The sequence below is a fragment of the Eriocheir sinensis genome, chromosome 23, assembly GCF_024679095.1.
Source record: "Eriocheir sinensis breed Jianghai 21 chromosome 23, ASM2467909v1, whole genome shotgun sequence".
Taxonomy (NCBI): domain Eukaryota; kingdom Metazoa; phylum Arthropoda; class Malacostraca; order Decapoda; family Varunidae; genus Eriocheir; species Eriocheir sinensis.
The window spans coordinates 8156155-8176793 of record NC_066531.1 but is presented as its reverse complement, the minus strand read 5'-3'; the positions used below and the strand labels follow the sequence as shown (position 1 = coordinate 8176793).

The following is a 20639-nucleotide window of genomic DNA, read 5'->3' as shown; positions in this document are numbered from 1 at the left end:
TACTTATGATAAAACTCGTTTACGTAAAGTATTTCTACAATATTAGGCTGATGGACCAAACTCATTGTGGTTTTAAGATATGGTAGTAGCCTTTTGGGGTGTCTGGGGTGAATTCATGCCCTTGCATTTACTAGCAGTTTACGTCTTGATGCTCCCGGCGGCTCCTCCCACGTGTGAAGGTACTTTCTCCCGAGAGCACCCAGCCGGTTTAGCGGCTAGATCGTCGCGGGTGTATTGCCGGCCAGGAATTGCCACGTGTAAAGTGTGTGTGTGTGTGTGTGTGTGTGTGTGTGTGTGTGTGTGTAATTCACCACGACCTGATCACGCGTTGGTCTCGTAATCGCCAGCAGCAGGTATCCTCCCGACATGAGCAAGTGCTCTTTATCGTCGATCTATGGGTACTGCCAGGACCTCACACACCACACACCCCATCCCCTTTGCTCAAGGGGGGATAGTAACCACTCCTAGTCAACGGAAAGAATCCGGCCTGAGCGGGCTCGAACTGCCGCCCTGTCAGACCGTGAAGCCTGGGAGTGTGTGTGTGTGTGTGTGTGTGTGTGTGTGTGTGTGTGTGGGGTTCATTCATAACACCCTGATCACGAGTCTCTCTCTCTCTCTCTCTCTCTCTCTCTCTCTCTCTCTCTCTCTCTCTCTCTCTCTCTCACACACACACACACACACACACAGAGAGAGAGAGAGAGAGAGAGAGAGAGAGAGAGAGAGAGAGAGAGAGAGAGAGAGAGAGAGAGTGAGCAACTTCAGCTGGCCGTGCAATAAGCCGGAGAGCCTTACTGCACCCACACCTCACTGTCACCTGTCATCCTCGTCCATGTAGCTATCCAGTCTACTCAAACCAAGCTACCGTCGCTGCACTAACTATGTGATTGCTTAGTCTATTCCATTCCAGAGAGAGAGAGAGAGAGAGAGAGAGAGAGAGAGAGAGAGAGAGAGAGAGAGAGAGAGGCGGGCCACACTTGCCATGGAGGTGGGCGGAGCTTGAGAGCCAGCCGACAAATCAGCGAGGAGTGTGGCGCGGGGCTAGAAAACTGTACCTACCATTGTAAATATATAAAGGATGTATAAAGGAATTATACTGTACTGTATTCATGCCCTGCCTGTGATTCTTCTGTCTCTTCCCTGCTGCAGGATAATGTCTGAGGGCGGCAGTCGGGGCGACGTGGCAATGAGGGTGATCGCGAAAGTCCACAGGGCGGGGGTCACGCCGGAGGAGATGGCGGCCGGCTACGACGAGTGGTCCGAGAACTACGAGGAGATGGTGAGAGAGAGAGAGAGAGAGAGAGAGAGAGAGAGAGAGAGATGCCTTCGGTACCAAGTGCCTACGCAGAATCATGGGGTATCGCTGGAATGATTTTGCGTTAAACCGGCGACTACTCCTTGAGGTCCGGGAGTGAAGTGATGCGGCCCCTGGGGTACCCACCTGTAATCACCCGCTTCCCCGTCCCCTTAGATGATCTGGAAAGGCGGGTACCGTGGCCCCGCCATCACGCTGGAAGAGGCGCTGCGTTGGGTACCCCCGGAGCGGCGAGCTAAGGCCAGGGTGCTGGACGTGGCCGCTGGGACGGGCTGCGTGGGCCGCGAACTCCACCGGGAAGGCTTCAGGTGGGTGCCGCAGGGCCGCAGACAGGGGGATGTCCGGTCACCATACTTAAATATCCTCCAGTCCACTCCCTCCTGCCTGCCAGTGCCTCAGCCTCAACACGAGTCTAACGCCAAGAGATGAAGATGATGTGTTGGAAATTACAGCTGCTTGTGTAGAGGCAGGGGCGCTGGGTGGGAACTGGGAGCGGGCAGGAGCGGCATTACTATAGTCCATCAACTCTAACTTAAAATTGAGCCCTGTGACTTGGCCCGGGGAAACCCCCATTGTTTACAGATCTAGCGATGACCTGCGCATGACGTTTTGTCTCACTGTTAGTCTGTACGTTATCTATTTATGGAATTTACATACATTCATAATACGACTGCGTGGTGTTATGAATGGCTTGGGATTAGAGGGATTGATTGATTGATTGATATAGAGTTTCTTTCATGGCGCCGCAACATCTTGGTCATATGGCACCGGAGTAATAAAATGGAAGGCAAATAATTAAAATAATCTAAGGGTGATAAGAGTTATTAGGAAGATAGTTTTGAAATGGTCCATTCAGATATAGCACTAGTTTAAAATATAATAAAATGTTTATTAAAAATGCATTAGTGAAATACAAAGAACTTTCTATGAAGAGACCCTACAAGAGATGGAGTATGCCCATCTACTGCAGATACCCCATGACGTCATGTCCAGGGGTGAACGCCTTTTCACCCAGCATTAGGGAAAGGGAAAAATTCCCATGTACATCACGACACCGGGAGAGGTACTGATCTCGCAGATCCCGCAGACTGGGGCACTCGACCTGGGATTAGAGGGAAAGACAACGACTCAGTAAACCTTCCATATCACTTGGCAACGTGGCTCATGCAACTTTGCCGCCTGACGGACCTTGGCAACAGGCGCCAGGCCGCACCATTCAACGTTACGCCACAATGGACAAATGAAGTAGATCTCACTCTTGCGCCCTGCGCAGCCATGCAGAGAGAGAGAGAGAGAGAGAGAGAGAGAGAGAGAGAGAGAGAGAGAGAGAGAGAGATACCCTCTCTGAGGAGAGTAATGGAGTGATGTGGCACCAGCGCGATCTCGTGGGGAATCCTTGTGTCGCGCCCAAGGGCTCAAGCTAAAATCGATAGGCTATACTATGTTAGGAATTAGGCCAGTTAACCGGGGGACTAGACAAATTAACTATTTCCCTTATGGAACTAGTCTCGGGCCGAGAGCTCAAGCCAACTATGAGTATCGTCTGAGCTCAAATAAGCCTTCGATGTTACTTGAATACTTCGGTCATCGGCTCCCAAACCGAGACATAATCAACTTATTCACTGCCTTAAGACTAACCATATTTACCATGAAAGGAATAACAATAGTGAAATGTTTCCTTTCATGAAATAATAACTAATTGTTCTTGCTGAATTAAAATTAAAGAGCAAGGGTAATTTAACCGATGGAAAAGAGAGGAAAGCCACGCCACCTGGCGAGAGAAATTAAAATTATCGCTTCAGACCCACGTGGTTGGTTTTCTCTCACTCCACCACCGGCCTTCACAAAGTAAAGACCAAGGCACTGCAGCCCACCCATTAAATCGGACGCAGTGTGCCTTCTATTAACTGACTGAGGGATACTACACCCGGCAACGAGACTTCAGAGACAACAATATCTTTTGAAACCCGCTTCTCAGCTAAGTGCCCCCAGCAGTTATTTGAGACAGATAGATTTTACTACACGGATCCGGTAGGATTATTATTTGTTCGGCTGTCTGGAGTTACTTGTTGGATACCTTCACCACCTAAAAGCTGGTAAGCACTTGTTTGTTTGGCATTGTCTGACGGGTGTGTTATTCACTTTGCGAGTGACCTAACTGTTGGGTAGGGTAAATTTACTGATTCCCAACAACTACTACTACTGCTATAACTTCTACTACTACTACAACTACTACAGCCGCTCCCACAGGCACATAGACGCTGTGGACCCGTCGGAGGGCATGATGAAGCAGCGGGAGACTGGCATCTATACCAACGACTTCCTGGAGTTTATCGGCAGCGGACACTCCACCGTGCCCAAAGGTATTAGTAGTTTTTTTTTTTACATCAAAGGACACGGCTCAAGGGCAACAAAAAGAGTATAAAAAAAGCCCGCTACTCGCCGCTCCCATAAAAGATAAAAGTAAAGAGTAGCCAAAATAGAGGTCAATTTCGAGAGGAGAGGTGTCTTGATACACTTCTTGAAACATGTCAAGTCATAGACAGGGGGAAATACAGACGAAGGAAGGTTGTTCCAGAGTTTACCGCTTCCATAAGGGTTTTGGATAGTATAGGGATGAGCATGAGTAGAAAGTCGTGTGCAGCGGGACCGCGGGAGGGAGGGAGGCATGCAGTTAGCAAGTTCAGAAGAGCAGTCATCATGAAGATATCGATAAAAGATAGAAAAAGAGGCAACATAGCGGCGGAATTTAATTAAGAGGTAGAAGGTTGTCAGTAAGAGGAGGAGAACTGATGAGACGAAGAGCCTTAGACTTCACTCTGTCCAGGAGAGCTGTGTGAGTGGAATTATTGTTATTGTTGTTGTTTCATATGTAAAGATTAATATACGTATTTTTCTTTTACATCTCTCTCTCTCTCTCTCTCTCTCTCTCTCTCTCTCTCTCTCTCTCTCTCTCTCTCTCTCTCTCTCAGACACATACGACCTGGTGGTCACTTCGGGCGGTATGGGCGAAGGTCACATCTCACACAGTGGCCTCGACGACCTGGTGCGCGTCGCAAAGAACGGTGAGTGAGTAAGTGAGCCTGCGTGCCTGCGTGCGTGCGTGCGTGAGTGAGTGTGAGTGTGAAAGTGTTTTTACAAAAAAGGAGACAGCTCAATGGCACAAAAAAAAAACAATAATATAAAAAAAAGCCCGCTACTCGCTGCTCCTGAGAAAAAGAAAATCAAAAGAGGTGGCCGAAAGAGAGGTCAATTTCGGGAGGAGAGGTGTCCTGATACCCTCCTCTTGAAAGAGTTCAAGTCGTAGGCAGGAGGAAATACAGATGAAGGAAGATTGTTCCAGAGTTTACCAGCGTGAGGGATGAAAGAGTGAAGATGCTGGTTAAATCTTGCACAAGGGGTTTGGACAGTATAGGGATGAACATGAGTAGAAAGTCGTGTGCAGCAGGGCCGCGGGAGGGAAGGAGGCATTCAGTTAGCAAGTTCAGAAGAGCAGTCAGCGTGAAAATAGCGATAGAAGATAAAAAGAGAGGCAACATCGCGACGGAATTTAAGAAGTAGAAAACTATCAGTTGGAAGAGGAGAGCTGATGAGACGAAGAGCCTTAGACTTCGCGCTGTCCAGAAAAGGTGTGAGTGGAGCACCCTCCCCCCCACACGTGAGATGCATACTCCATACGAGGGCGGACAAGGCCCCTGTATATGGACAGCAACTGTGCGGGGGAGAAGAACTGGATGAGACGATACAGAACGCCCAACCTCGAGGAAGCTGATTTAGCGAGAGTGGAAATCTGAAGTTTCCAGTTGAGATTTTGAGTTAAGAATAGACCGAGGATATTTAGTGTTGAAGAAGGTGACAACTGAGTGTTGTTGAAGAATAGCGGATAGGTGTTTGGAAGATTGTGTCGAGTTGATAGGTGGGGAAATTGAGTTTTTGAGGCATTGAAGGACACAAGGTTTCTTCTACCCCAATCGGAAATGATTGCAAGGTGTGAGGTTAAGCGTTCTGCAGCCTCCAGTCTGGAGTCGTGTGTGAAGTTGAATAATGCAGAGTGGAGTCGTCGGCGTATGAGTGGACAGGACAGTTTGTTTTTTTAAGAAGATCACTGATGAATAACAAGAAGAGTGGCTGATAGGACAGAGCCCTTTGGAACACAACTTTTGAGAGGTTTAGTGGAAGAACAGTGACCGTCTACCACCGCAGAGATACAACGGCCGGAAAGGAAACTGGAGATAAAGGAACAGAGAGAGGGATAGAATCTGAAAGAGGGCAGTTTAGAAAGTAAAGACTTGTGCCAGACTCTATCGAAGGCTTTCGATATGTCTAGCGCAACTGAGAAAGTTTCACCGAAATGGCTAAAAGAGGATGACCAAGAGTCAGTTAAGAGAGCAAGAAGATCGCCAGTAGAACGCCCATTGCAGAACCCATACTGGCGATCAGATAGAAGGTTGGAAGTGGAAAGGTGCTTTTGAATCTTCCGGTTAAGGATTGATTCAAAACCTTTAGATATACATGAAAGTAAAGCTATAGGGCGGTAGTTTGAGGGATTGGAACGGTCACCCTTCTTAGGAACAGGCTGTACAAAGGCATACTTCCAACAGGAAGGATAGGTAGATATTGATAGGCAGAGACGAAAGAGTTTGACCAGGCAGGGTGTCAGCACGGAAGCACAGTTTTTAAGGACAATAAGAGACTCCATCAGGTCCATAAGCCTTCTGAGAGTTGAGGCCAGAGAGGGCATAAAACATCATTTGGAAGAATCTTAATAACGGCCATAAAGGAGTCAGAGGGGGGGTGAGTAGGAGGAATATGCCCAGAATCGTCCAGGGTGGAGTTCTTACAGAAAGTTTGAGCCTTAGAGACAGATGAGACGGCAGTGCTTCCGTCAGGGTTAAGGAAAAGAGGGAAAGAGTAAGAAGTGAAATTGGAGGAGACATTTTTGGCTAGATGCCAGAAGTCACGAGAAGAATTAGAAGAAGCAAGGTGTTGACATTTTCTATTGATTAAAGCAGTTTTGGTAAGTCAGAGAATAGATTTGGCCCGATTCCGGGCTGAAATTTAAAAGCCATAGTTAGCGGGAGTTCGAAGGCTCTGGAACTTTTTGTGAGCTGCCTCTCTATCTTTAATAGAACGAGAACAAGCACGATTAAACCAAGGATTTTTAGTATGAGGAGTAAAAAAAGAACGTGGAATGTATGCCTCCATTCCAAGGACAATCACCTCTGAGATGCGCTGGGCACACACAGAGGGGTCTCTCTCCTGGAGGCAGTAATCATTCCACGGGAAATCGGAAAAGTACATCCTCAGGTTGTAACGGTGTAACGCTTGGTTGCGGGGACTTGCGGGCGTGAAGGGAAACTCTTGCTGTCTTAGAAGAAATATATTCTTAACCTAAGATACAGCGTAGCATGGGTGAGAGAGACGAGACGCTAGGTGTGTGTCGTGCGAGCTCTCTCGAAGGAGTGACGAGTTTCAGAGTGGAAAATAATGAAGTTACAATTGGTCACGTATGTCAAGGTGACCTCTAAGCTTGATGAAATGCTTTGTATACAAACTGAGATGGTAAACACTGACAGCTGACATTCCTACAAGGTGGCGTGATCTATCTGTCGTGGATTTTTTCCATTGATATTGCATGCCTAATCCGTGGTGATAATAAGTAATAATAATAATACATTGATATACTACAATTACTATAACACTGTTCGGTCACCTACCGCTGATCGCGACCTCGCGACACCCCCCCAAAAATCTAATTAGTAGTGGACCCGATATAGTGTGAACATGTTGAGCAGACTGCTTATGGGACAAGTATATGAAAACAATGGCTAAGCAGGAATACTCGTGTAGTAATGACATAAATAATGAGAGGTAACACCAGCGGGTGCGACATAAATCAGAGAAATAATCTCTAAATGGAGAAACATAAAGACACAAGTATCTGTAGTTAACAAGTGGCATAGTTACAGAACATGAAATGCTCATCCAGATTCCAAAAAATAAGAAGAACAACAACAATAGGTGGGAACATAGTACAATGTAAGGTACAGGAGCAGGAGAAATGACAGATTTCTTGCCTTTGTCTTAGGTGAGAAAAAAAAACTACCTAGCCAGTGGCTTCCCTGCATCCTGTCGCCTTGTCTGAACCACCAAATAATCGTGCAGGACAGAGTTCCTCCTAATAAGGTAGCACATGACGACGAGACTGACGAACATCAGAAACATTGGCACAAAAATTCCAGGGTACAAGTAGGTGAGGTGCAAGTATTCAGGCAGCGTTTCCTCCAGGGTTTCTGCAAACTGTTTCGTTTGCGAAAGATAATGAATTAAGGGAATTAGTCACATAAGAGATGCTGGAGAAATGAATGTTATCGAGAGACCGCAGAGGAAACACTCGATGGGAAATATTGGCCATGAACACCAGACGGATCCGGGACGGGTACGTTATGTTAGTGGAGCGGATATAGCATGCTTCCGCTATGGCATAGTGACCAGTAACCCGTTGATAAGTGGTACCCTCCGGGCAGATTACAGATACATAGAAGGACTGAGGAAAATAGAAATATTGCAGACCCTGAAAGTTCTTATGGAAAACAGGTGTTGGTGGTAGTTGCTTGTAAGGGCACAGGGAAAGAGCGTCAGACGCGTTCACTCGGGTGAGGGCGATCTCGCACACTCCTCCCCGACCGGTAGGAAGGCAAAAAGAACGCAGAGCAATAGAATCGCCTGAAGACCGTTTCCTTGCAATATTGCAAGAGTGAGTAGCTACCCGTTGAATACAGAGCGAAATCCTCCGCGATTAAGAAAAGAGACGGGTACGTGTCCAGGGCTAACACACTGTCCTTGGCGGAAAAGGGAAATGGAACAATTTCATGGGCCTCAAACACGTCCGCCGTCTGAAACGGAACATGAATGATTATGGCATCGGGCATGAGGGTGGACTCGATCAAGGGGTAAAAATATTGACTCGTGTCTGGGGTGAATAAAGGCTTGAGACTATAATTTTGATACCCGATATGGATAGTCGTTCTCAAATTGTGTAGAGGGAACAAGGCAGGTGTGACTCTACCGTGCGCCGCATCTACCATGCTGCTAATAACCTGCTGATTTGCCGTTGCGACAGAGTTAATGACGTTTTCCAGTACATGCAAGGCCTGATCTAGGAGGAGAAACTGATTCACCTGGTCGATCTGCTTGACAACTATGTTGATAACCTCTACCATCTCATTTGTTTGCTCTAGCAGTTCCTCAATGTGAGTATGCAATCGCGCAAGTTTTCTCCAATTGGCGTTGATCACCCTGCGATTTCGGGCAGCAAAGGAAAGTACATGAGAGTAGTGGTCCCGCAAATCGCGCACGTTCTCGTCGGTTGCCGTACCGAAGAGGAACTTGAGGCGGACTCAACGATGTTGAGCAACCCCCTCTTTACCCGAGAGTGAACTGAGTGAAAACAATAATCCATGTCTACCTCATAAACTTTTTGCCGTAAGAACAGAATCCTATCCTCCAGTAGTTGAAAAATATTCAGAGTTGGTACTAGAAGGTGCCTTTGATTCCTTAGTCTTCGTTACCCGTATGGCGTCTGCCATACCGAGTAGTTTTTCTGAGACTATCCTGATTGTGTCTGTGGTGTTGGTCAAGGAAGTATATAGATATTTTACGAGGAGCACATCTTCTATGAGGAAGACCTCTCCTCTGTGTGCCGTGAGGGCGCCAGGCTTCAGGTGGATGGGTGTCGTTGCAAGCAGGGAGCCGAGGTACAACAAGATGATCACAAAACGCAACATCATGATCTGAAAGTGGTGGGAATGAAGTATTTAAACTCGTGGTCTGAAGTTATAGCTATGGGTGTTGGGGTTATCTTGTTGAACATTTGACTCTGAGGGGAATTACCAATATCAAGGTCCAAAGGTGAGGGAATTACTTTCAGACGATCACTGTGAACTTCTAGACTAACTCCACTATTTGACTCAAGAACCTCGAACCTATTATTTCCCCTGACATTCCGAACAACACGGTAAGGACCCACAAATTTTACCCCCAGTTTTGAACTTTCCGCTTGCTTAATCATGACTGTGTCACCCTCTTTTAATTCCACCGGGACGGCCTGTTTGTTTTGTTTTGGCATCATTTCAACCTTTGTAGCGTTTAACGTACACCTAACCTCGGAGTGTATCTTGGAAAACATATGCATCTGCTGTTGCGCGTACCTATCAATGTTGTATAAAGGTTGGTGTGGTTTTGTTAGGAAGTCGTACGGAAGACGTTTCTCCACCCCATATAAGATGTGGTAGGGAGACTTCCCCGTAGAGTCGTTTACCGACGTATTTATGGAAGCGGCTAGGTGCGATAGCCAATCCTCCCAGTTATCGTGGAGATCGTTCACGATAGGCCTGAGGACCTGTAAGATTTTCCTATTAGCCCTCTCCGCCAACCCATTAGCAGCTGGGTGGTAAGCTGTGATGAAGGATTGCGTGATTTTACCTGAGCGCATATTTCGCTCAATACTGTGTTCCTAAACTCGGTGCCAATGTCACTCAAAAGAATTAGAGGAGACGAATGTGGACACAACACGTGAGTCACGAGGGCATGGGCAACGCGTGTGGCTGTCTTGTCCTTGAGAGGCGCTAGAACTAGAAACCTAGAGAACTGGTCGACGCACAACAATAAGTAGCGCGAACCATGTTGGCTCTGGGGGAGCTGTAATAAGTCTATATTAACAACATCCCATGGCGCCTCTGGTACTGGGTATTGCAGCATAGGTGCTGGCCCTTTTACGAACCCCTTGTGCTTAGCACAAACGACGCAATGTGCGACATGTGTTTCTACATCAACTCGTAATGTGGGCCAGTAGAATTTTCGTCTGGTGACAGATAGCGTCTTGTCTCTTCCTGGGTGACCCGCAATGGGTGTGATATGGCCTGTTGGCATGCAATATAGGTGAACGTGTCCGAAGATTTTTTCCAATCTCTTTAATGAACTTAGGTATTATTACCCCTTACATTAGTGCATAATTCCTCAAGGTATTGTATTCCTCCCACTTATATATCAAGTGTAGTGAGGTTATAGTGAAGATATAATGAAGCTTATATTACTTTATGGGATATGCTTCCACATCATTCAGCTTCATATGAAATTAAAGCTTAGAGTCTAGGGAACAAAACTTATAGGATACATTTCATCAAACTCATACCTCTGATTTTTTATTAATTTCTCTGTGTACTTAAGGAAAAAATGCTGCAAAATTCAGGTTTCATAAATCAAAGAAAAATTTATTTTCAAATTTCCTTTATTTTTATCTATAGAAAATGAAGAACACAATGTTTTCTTTCAAATAAAAAAAAGACTACAAAAATCCCATGAAAATAACCGAAGATATTGGCAAAAGAAAGAACAAAACATAAACTTTACAGGAGACGGTTTTTAAATCACCGCGCTGCCATTGTTAAAAGGCGCCAGCCTCATAGTCTCCCCTGTCTGTCCCTTTAACCACGTTTTTTTTCACTGCCCTCTCCTTCTCGCGCACTCTGTCTCTCCTTTGGAGGGCAGACTTTGGAATATTAGTAAATGGCTCTCCAAGGAGGGGAACAACAAATCATTCTTCATAGCCAACATTGTAGTCTCGGACGGCTTGGGCAACACTGAACTCAAGAATCTTCTTGTTGGCATTCTTATATTTTGAGCAATAACGCCAGATTCTTGAGTGTAAATGCTCATTCGGGTTTTGCGTTTTTCCCAGTAGACAAGCAGATAAAATCTTGTCAGAAGTCAGTCTTCTGTATTCTCCCCAAACCTTCTGACGAAGTTCACTTGGCAGTAGGAAACTGACTTTCATGTTCTTGTGGGATGGTATTGGTTTGTTGTTTGCGATTGCTTTCTGGTAAAAGCAATAACTGTCAGGTGTCTTAGGGGATAAGTGATGTTGAGGATTATTATCAGACGATGAACAGTGGAGGAATGATGCATAAATGTCCTTTCTAAGCGCCTCCACTGTCCCTCCAACATGACGTCTAATTGCAGCAGTATAGTATTTCTGTAGCTTGGCGATTACAAAGTCTGCCAGCTTTCCTTTCCCTCCCATCTCCTTTACTCTTCTAGTTTTTGTTTTCTTTTCTGTTATTACTTGTTCTCTTACTTTTCTTAGTGCTGTGCCTAGTCTCTTTCCCACATGATTTATACATTCACCTTTTTCTATTTCAATTCCATTGTATGGTCCTTTTCCATCATTCATACTGCACACAGCATTATAGGCTGAACTGTCCCCATCTGAGATAAATACAGTATACCTCATATCATTGTCCAAACTCCTACTAAATAACTTCATAGCTGCTGCAGCTTCCATCCCTCCCGAACTTCCTTCATAGTTTTTCATACATTGTTCACTATGATTTTTCAACCATTCATCAAACTCTTCTTGACTCACTTTCTTTTGCTCCAAACCTTTTTTTTTCTTTCCACACACTTCACAAAATTTACTGACTACCTCATAATCTAAAACACATGCAGAGTCAGCGTCGATGATAGCACCAACAGCTAGCAGACTCGTATGGCCTCGTTTCTGCCACGACCCGTCATATATCACTTTCATGTCATAAATTCCATGCTGGTCAGGTACATAATGTTGTTTTGCTGCTTCAATACTCTTTTTTAATATTTCTTTTGCCTTTTCCTTTGTTTTCTCAAGTGCTAGCGACTGGAAGTTTGCATAATTTTTATACAGAGGCTTCATACTCATGTTCTCAGTCAATTTATGAAACCCTGCATAGCCTAAACCTACATCCATTGTACTGTACACAATGGCGTTCGTCACTGGAGTGTCTTTCACATCTGAATCACCATACTTTTTACCACACTCTGCACACTCTAAGTCAATTTTATGGTCCAAGAACTTGTTCACAAAGCTCACATTTAGTTTCCCAAAGCAGTGACTGCAAGTAACATGTGTAAATAATTCTTCAAGATAACTTTTTTTCAAAATCAAGTTCTCGTCATCAACTGTGGTCTTGGTTGAGGGTTGTGATGTCTGGTAAACTTCCAATTTCCTCTTCTTTGCTGACGAGGTTTGAGGTGAGAGGAGAACATGAGTAGTGTGAGGTGAGACTGAGTGCTGTGGCGGTGGAGGGTGGGTGTGGCTGGTAGAAGCATGCGAAGTGGCTGCAGGTGTGACGCGACCCTCCTTCGATGTTTCTCCTCCTTGTTTCTCTTTCAAGCACTCACGGGCCCTCTCTGCATTCTGACGCTTCGCTGTTTTGCTTCTTTTAACTCTTCCCATGATTGCAGCACTAGTCCAGGTCGAGGAATCAAAACTGTGGCGTAAGAAGTTGAGAGGTCAAGGAGCAATATCCTCTCACTCTGACATTTTGAAGAGCACTGAAGCTGAAAGAGTCTGTCTTCGTGATATATGCTGGTTGATCGAGTTGCCAATTATCTTCATAAACACAATTCTGGAACAAAAAACGAAGTATCTATCGAAATTTTGACGTTATTTCAATATAAGTAATGTTTTTTCTATGTAATAGGGTTGCCAGATGTTGCCAATATTTTATCTATTTTATTCAGTATAAAAAAAATGAAAAGAAATACAGCTCTGTAACTTGGTAGGATTGTTGCCACCATCATAGAGATTATTTTTAAATGTATACCTAAAATTCGCCCATTTCCCAGAATTTTTCGAATATTCGCGCCCTGCACTCCCTTAAGCGTCACGGGGACGTATTTGTCTGGGATGACCAGTTGTTCTATAGGTACCGGTTTGGTTGGCCATGGCCTACAAAGGAGGTTGTCCTCTGATAGGAAGAATTGTGAAAACGGAACTGGCAATTCAGGAAGGTTTGTTTCGTCTCCCGACTCGAGGGCTTAAATTAACCTCTTCCACACAGGGTGGTCTCGCTGAACAGTGTGTAGCTCAGGTGAAGTGAAGTTGTGGATGACCTCTGGGGTTGGTAATCGCACCTATCGGAATATTCCGAGATAAGGCATCTGCGACCACATTTGTTTTCCCGGTGATATATTTTATCTCCGGATTGTATGCTTGGATCGTTAAGAACCATCGTGTAGGTTTATTCCCTTGAAAAGATCAGTTATGGCCGCGTGGTCCGTATACACCACAATTATGTACCCCATCACTATGTCTCGAAAATGCTTCAGAGCCCACACAATGGCAAGAGCCTCTAGGTGGGTAACAGAATAGTTCTTTTCCGGAGCTGTTAGTACTCGACTGGCGAACGCTATTACATGCTTTTTGCCGGACTTATCTGTTTGCATAAGAGCGGCTCCTAGTCCACTAGCCGAAGCGTCGGTACAAAGCTGAAAGGGGTCCTTGAAATCCGGAAAGACAAGGACCGGAGCCTGTGTAAGCGCTTTCTTTAAATCCTCAAAGCTCGTTTGTTGAGCTGGGAGCCACTGAAATGGTACGTCTTTCTTTAATAGATGGGTTAGGGGACTCGCGCGTGCTGCGAAGTCCTTTATGAAAGGCCTGTAATAACGTCCGTCTCCCAAGAAAGACCGTACCTTGTCCGCCGACGTTGGCTGAGGGAACTCGGAAATAGCTTTTATTTTGTCGTCCACTGTGTGGATGCCGAATTCGTCCACGACATGCCCCAAGAACTTGATCCGAGGTTTTAAGAATTAACATTTGGTGAGTTTGAGCTTTAATCCGACCTCTTGAAGTCTGTGTAGGACTGCTTTTAGTGTTGCCATGTGTGCATGCACGTCTTTACTTGCTATGATGAGGTCGTCTAAATACACATAGACAGTTGCCCAGCAAGTCACCAAAAATACTGTTCATTGTCCTTTGGAAGGTCAAGGGAGCTCCTTTGAGTCCGAACGGCATCCTCGTCCACTCATAGTGTCCATGAGGCGTGCTGAAAGTCGTTATTTCACGGGACTCGGGGGCCATAGGCAGTTGCCAGTAGCCACTGACCAGATCAAGACTCGCAAAGACTTTATTTCCTCTACCGAGACACATCAGAAGATCTCTAAGAACGGGAAACGGAAAATGATCATCCACGGTCGCGGTGTTCACACGCCGGAAATCAATCACAGGACGATAAGAACCGTCTTTCTTTGGAACCAGAAACAAGGGTGAATTCCACGGGGAGTTCGATTCTTTGATGACACCTTGTTCTAACATATCAGATATAAGTTGTTGCACTTCCCTCTGACTGTGGGGGAGCTTGTATGCATTGATATATACAGGATTGGTATTGGGTTTTAACTTAATGTGATTGTGTTCAGGACACTGCGTAACTCCAAGCGGCTCGCCTGGTAGAGCAAGCGCCCCCCTATAATGTTCCAGCAGCCGGACTAAGGTTGGCTTAATTTCGGAATTGTGTGCAACTTTTAGGAATGCCTCTAAATTAGCTGTGTCTTGTTCGGGAGAAGCCTGACACGCCGAGGTTATGCCTGAGACTTGGGCTGAAGGGTATGCAGCTGGTTCTGGGGCTACATTTTTCCCATACACTAGACACTGGCATAATCTAACCCCGTGTTTTAAGGATACAGGGGATCCTGACGTGTTTATTACCAATGCCTCTGCAATACCTCCCTCTTTGACTATCGCGAGAGTTACCTCCACCGTCACCCGGTGTATGTGTGGTGCTCCGTCGATACACACATCACTGCCCGTTGGAGGAGCGTTAGGTAACCGGATTTTAACAAGTTTTGCAGCACGATCCGGAACTACTTGAGGACCTTCTACGACTGCCGTTACTGTCCGCCACAAGTCTGTAATATTTTCGTGTGGTTTGACCATAAGAGGTGACACTTGGGCGGTGGGAGACCCTGAGTCTGTGGTGGGTTGGTCATTTTCCCCCTCTGAGGGCGGGATTACAGGTGACATAGGCGATGGATTTACCATCCCCTGTATGCGTCGTCCTTGATACACAATCGCGTTGCTTTCAGGGTTTATGGTTATGTGCAGGTCTTTCATGGCGTATAATCCTAAGCTCCCATCCACAGGTAAGGCAAACCTGCTAGATACATAAAAGAAATCTCGAAAGGAACATACCTTTTCATGTAAGCTGACTGTTAGTGGTACTCGCCCAAGGATTCCCAAAGTGGTGCCTGTCACGCCTACCACATTCAGGTCGTTCTCTTGGAGCGCCCAATTTCCCCCTCTCGCCTGTCGTGTCAGTGACCTGTAAGCGGAGTCTGAGATTACATTGACTGTCGCACCTGTGTCTACCGCTAAGGTGAGTGAAATTTTGCCCACCTTGCAAGGGAGGGCAATTATGCTTGTCCGTCCCAAGGCGGCAATGACTGAGTCAAGTTGCTCCCAATTAGTATCGTCCTTATGGGATACTTCGATGTACGCCTTGGGGCTGTCACGAAGTCATGCCTTTTTATTCTGAGAAGAGGAGGAGTGTGGATTACTGTCCGCCGAGGACTTGTTCTCCTGTTCCTCCTTGGCCTTTTGTATTGCATAACAACTGTCTGAATCATGAAAACAATTCCCGTGGACATGGCAAAAGGCAGCCTTCCGCTGATGGTTTGGCCTAGGGTTCCTGTGTGATGAGCGATGGCCACCCCTGTAACCTCCTGATCTCCTATTAGATCCCTGTCTTGAGTGTGTTGAGTCCCTACGTTTCGCGAAGCAAGAATTCTCGGAATGTCCTGATTGTTTGCAAAAACTACAGGTGAGAGATGCCTTACTTTGTGCCTGCAATGCTGCGGCAGTTGCGAGGGGTTGATGCTGAGTGTGTTCTTGAACCTTGACTTCTAACTCTGAGACGAAGTCAACCAACTTCCCGCCCGGTTTGAAGGTCAAGGAAAGGGCAGAACGGCGGTTCTTCTCTGAAATATGAAATAAGTAAAAAAGCAACTCAAAGACTGTCTTCACCTGGTGTTTTTGCATACTGCCCCCTGAGAGCCATTGCGCGTCTTCTAGACTTTTGACACAGTCAACCGCCAGCTGATTTGCCTCAGTCATGGCGTCCCAAATCGGGTTTGTTGAGGACTTTTTTTTTTTGGAGGGGCTCAACCGTGTGTGCGATCTGTCTAACGAAGCTTGGTTTACTCCCGCCTCCGGAGATTTTTATGAAATTCCTTTTAAAAATATCATAGTTTACTCCAATGTCCACCGAAGCAAACGCTGAGGACTGCATCAAATTTAGTGCCCGAGAGCCTGGTAGTAACCGGGACCGAATGAATGCAATTTTATCAGGATCTTCCGTAATGGAGGAATTTACGATGGCAGACTCACATAGATCTAGGAACTGTCGAAAACTGGCGTGAGTTGGAATGACCCGAAACGGTGGAGGGGGAGGTGGATTGGGAGGCATTGTGACCGGTTGAGTGGGGGTTAAGTATCCCGAAGAACCCGGAGGTGAAGGGTCCCTGTTTGGAATTGAGGAATACTGAGTACCTGAACGTAAATTTACAACTTTAAGATCATTGGTGCCTGAACCGTGTTCCACTTCCTCCTTACCTGAGGGACTCGTTTACTGTTTAAAGGTGTCACCGAGTTTAGCGAGAGTGTCTTTATTCATATTATGGCTTAAATCAGTTACAATATATGAGCATATTTTAATTGCTGTAAATATTAACGTAACGCGTCTGAGTTAAAAGTTTGCGCCGTACCCCTAAAAACAAGAAGGGATGGTAAGCAAGGTGGCCGTTAGACGTAATAGAAAGTTAAGGTTATAATGTCAGGTTATAATGTAATGTTATAATGTTATGGTTATATGAAATAATGACCCAATAACGCAGCCGTTATTTGGTTAGGAGAAATAAGTGAGCATGCCCTTAAAGTGCGGGTTTCTCCCGAACAGCGAAGAGAAAACGGAGCAAGGGCACACTGAGGAAGTTTGAATTAGAGCAGGGAAATCACAGTTTTACCGCTAACAGACAACAAGAAGGATCAATACCGTACGCAAATGATCGTTACTCTCACAATTACGACTGATTAACAGTGTTAGATACACATAATTAAAAGAGTCGTGCCTCTGATGCAATTTTGCTGAGTTTGCACTTGTGAAAATATTTGGAACAGGTACAATACCGATAATATTCAGCTGACGTAGAGCTGGTGACGAAGGATGTCGTCGCTCATGGGGTACCTGGAGCCTTTGGAGTCGCGTTGGAAGACCTTGGCCGCGGCAGGAGCGCGTAGAAGGTTGACTGATGGCGTGGAGACTGACCCCCGTAATGGCTGCTGGAAACTGCTGACGATGTAGTCGGGCAGGTGTGTGGCAGGGCGGGTGCCGGAACACTGCTGCCAGACGTAGGACGGCAGCGATGCTCTTGTTATTTTGATAGTTGTGGGGCAGCGGTTGTAGATATGGCAACCTGGGTGTGCAACCTCTTGAGAAAGCGCCTTGTAGTAACGGTGGTGGGTACTGCTTGCAGTCACCGGGAGATGTCCGCGTTTGCCCTGGTTGACTGTTTGCCGGAAGAGGTTTGGGCCGATGCTCCCGGCAGCGGCGGTGTTGCCGCTGTGCTGCTTGGAGCTTATGGGCTCTGCGGGGAGTGCCTCCTTCTGCGTACCACGGAGGGCTTGGAGTGAGCTGGGAGTGGCTGGTTGTTAGCCTGTAGAGAGCTTGTAGAAGTGCGTAGGCCTGTAGTTGGCCTTTAGCAGGGATTTTGACTCCTTCCTTCCTTCTACGCCTGTCCCCGGATTTGTTGGTGAGTTCTTGTGGCTTGGAGCTCTTGTAGGAGAACTAGGTAGCGAAGGGCTCGAGCGCGTTGGGACACCGTCTGCCACTGGTGAACGCTTGGTTGCGGGGACTTGCGGGCGTGAAGGGAAACTCTTGCTGTCTTAGAAGAAATATATTCTTAACCTAAGATACAGCGTAGCGTGGGTGAGAGAGACGAGACGATAGGTGTGTGTCGTGCGAGCTCTCTCGAAGGAGTGACAAGTTACAGAGTGGAAAATAATGAAGTTACAATTGGTCACGTATGTCAAGGTGACCTCTAAGCTTGATGAAATGCTTTGTATACAAACTGAGATGGTAAACACTGACAGCTGACATTCCTACAAGGTGGCGTGATCTATCTGTCGTGGTTTTTTTTTTCCATTGATATACTACAATTACTATAACAATAATAGTAATAGAATGAAAATGAAGTCTTAGCCAGGTGGTGGAAAATTCAGAAGAGTCAAGGTCGTGGGCACGAGAGCAAGTGATGTCGCTGCGCACGTAGGTGCAACATCCAGCTTAGGATTAAAATTTAGGATAGAGATAGTAAGAGGGAACAGAGTAGAAGTTGCTGTCAGTAGCCTCAGTAACCTGTGTTTCGGTGAGGAAGAGAAAATAAGGTTTAGAGGAGGAGAGATGGTGTTCCACAGAATTAAAATTAGAACGAAGACCGCGAATGTTGCAGAAATTGATAAGGAGGAGGTTCGAGGAGTTATCAGGACACCTCTCAAGTCGGCAGCCAGAAGGGGAATTTATGGTCCCCCCCCAGGCGGGGGGAAAAGGTGTGTGTGTTGTGTGAATGTAGCGTGGTGTAGAAAGAGAGAGGAACTGTCTTTAGAGAGCATGCTGAACTGCTCTCTGGTGTTGATGAGACAAAAGGGAAACGGTTAGTGAGGACATGGGAAGGGTCTTTGAAGGGCTTCAGCACCCTCCTCGCTTCCCATATATCCTCACCGGGAGTAGGTCACACCCGTTCGGTAGGTGTCTTCCTACCTACTCCTACTATAGGATCGCAAAACAGTTCATGGTAATCCCAGCAACTTTTACGAGAGGCTTTTCAAACAGGCGAACTTAGGCGCCGTCTAGGATGGGAAAGAGCCTACATAGAGACTTCAGATTTGCCTGGAGTAAACCTTGAGGCGGTCTCCCTAGGGTGGGCTAGACGACGCGCCCCCTAGCGTATGCCCCAATGATTAACTGATTTCCTCCTCTCCGGCACTCCAGGAGGCTTCGTGATCATCGTGATGCGCCATGAGTTCCTACAGACCGTGCCTTCCTACAAGGACAAGCTGGAGCCTTACATGGACCAGCTGGAGGCAGACGGGAAGTGGAAGAAGGTAGGGAGCACCGTTGCCAGATGATCGTACTCAGAGCATAGTATTTACCGTTTTTTGACACATAACTATTGCCAAGAAACATCAGGAATTCACTATTTTAACGATAGATATAAATGAATCTAGTTATTGAGCCCCAGGAGACAGTTTTGGGGTCGGAAGTTGGTAAATATAAGAGGCTGAGTACAACTATCTGGCAACATTGGTACAAGAAAACATTTACTCTAATCGAGGCTTCTGTCTGGCGGGGCTGTTCACTGTATGGGCGCCTGTCACGACACTCTGGTATAAGGAGATGGTCAGGAGCTGGCCAGGGGGAGAAGGTCACGTATTTGAAATGATGGTCATAATTCCTTCAGGTGGAGCGGCGCATCGTCCCAAACTATTTCTGTGACAAGGAGGGTCTCGTCTTCGTCTTCCGCATCACTAAGCCTGAGTGAGGAGGAAGAGGAGGGAAAGGAGAGAGATGAAGAAGAGGAGTTATAGTGGTGCTGTGCCAAGGCCGTCTCTGTGTAACAGCCTTGGCTTTCGTCGCGGCACCCGAGACTGAGGTGTGAATTATCGTGGTATCATGGCTTCTACGATGTTATATGATAGTCTACGCATAGGGCATATTTGTCAGTATTAATCATATTATTGAAATTGTCGTAAAAATCTGTTTTAGTTTATAAGACTGAGGCTGCAGAATCCTTAACCTCAGACCTTGCTATCATCTCCGATTGGGATAAAAGGAACCTTTGGGTTTTTGTGTCCTTCAATGCCGCAAAAACCCAATTTATCCACCTTTCAACTCGACACAATCTTCCAAACACCTATCCCCTATTCTTCAACTACACTCAGCTGTCACCTTATAATTCTTCAGAACTAAATATCCTCGGTCTATCCTTAACTCAAAATCTTAACTGGAAACTTCTCATCTCTTCTCTCACTAAATCAGCTTCCTCGAGGTTGGGCGTTCTGTATCGTCTCCTCCAGTTCTTCTGCCCCGCACCGCTGCTATCCATATACAGGGGCCTTGTCCGCCCTCGTATGGAGTATGCATCGCACGTGTGGGGGGCTCCACCCACACAGCTCTTCTCTATCTTTCGGCCACTCCTCTGTTGTAAAAAAAAAATAAGGTCGCTGATTATGTAGCTGTATGTGTGTGTGCATGTGTAATGGCAAGTTGCCAGAGCACGATAACGAAGACCTCAGACTCATGTGCTGCGACTATAGTATACGTTTAGGAATGCTTGGTCTGGGTCTTGGGGTCTTGATGATGTACAGACATGTGTATATATAATAAACGGGTGCCTACTTCCCCTCAGGATCATGTTAATCTTTGTTTGTTTCTCAAGTTAATTTAAGTGATTACTT

The 20639-nt window shown here is 46.1% G+C and overlaps 1 protein-coding gene across 2 annotated transcripts in view; it reads left to right on the top strand.

The window, feature by feature from the left end:
- The window catches only part of LOC127002461 (demethylmenaquinone methyltransferase-like), a 33206-nt gene extending 13459 nt beyond the window's left edge, over positions 1 to 19747 (top strand). Inside the window, exons 2-7 of one of the 2 annotated variants that reach the window (XM_050868438.1) lie at positions 1147 to 1276; positions 1469 to 1620; positions 3563 to 3675; positions 4285 to 4377; positions 19174 to 19286; positions 19643 to 19747. In XM_050868438.1, the coding sequence (XP_050724395.1) occupies positions 1151 to 1276; positions 1469 to 1620; positions 3563 to 3675; positions 4285 to 4377; positions 19174 to 19286; positions 19643 to 19723 (678 nt within the window). In that variant the 5' untranslated portion in view covers positions 1147 to 1150 and the 3' untranslated portion in view covers positions 19724 to 19747. The remainder of the gene's footprint in view (positions 1 to 1146; positions 1277 to 1468; positions 1621 to 3562; positions 3676 to 4284; positions 4378 to 19173; positions 19287 to 19642) is intronic. The other variant, XM_050868439.1, reaches the window with a different exon arrangement.
- The last annotated feature ends 892 nt before the right edge of the window (positions 19748 to 20639 follow it).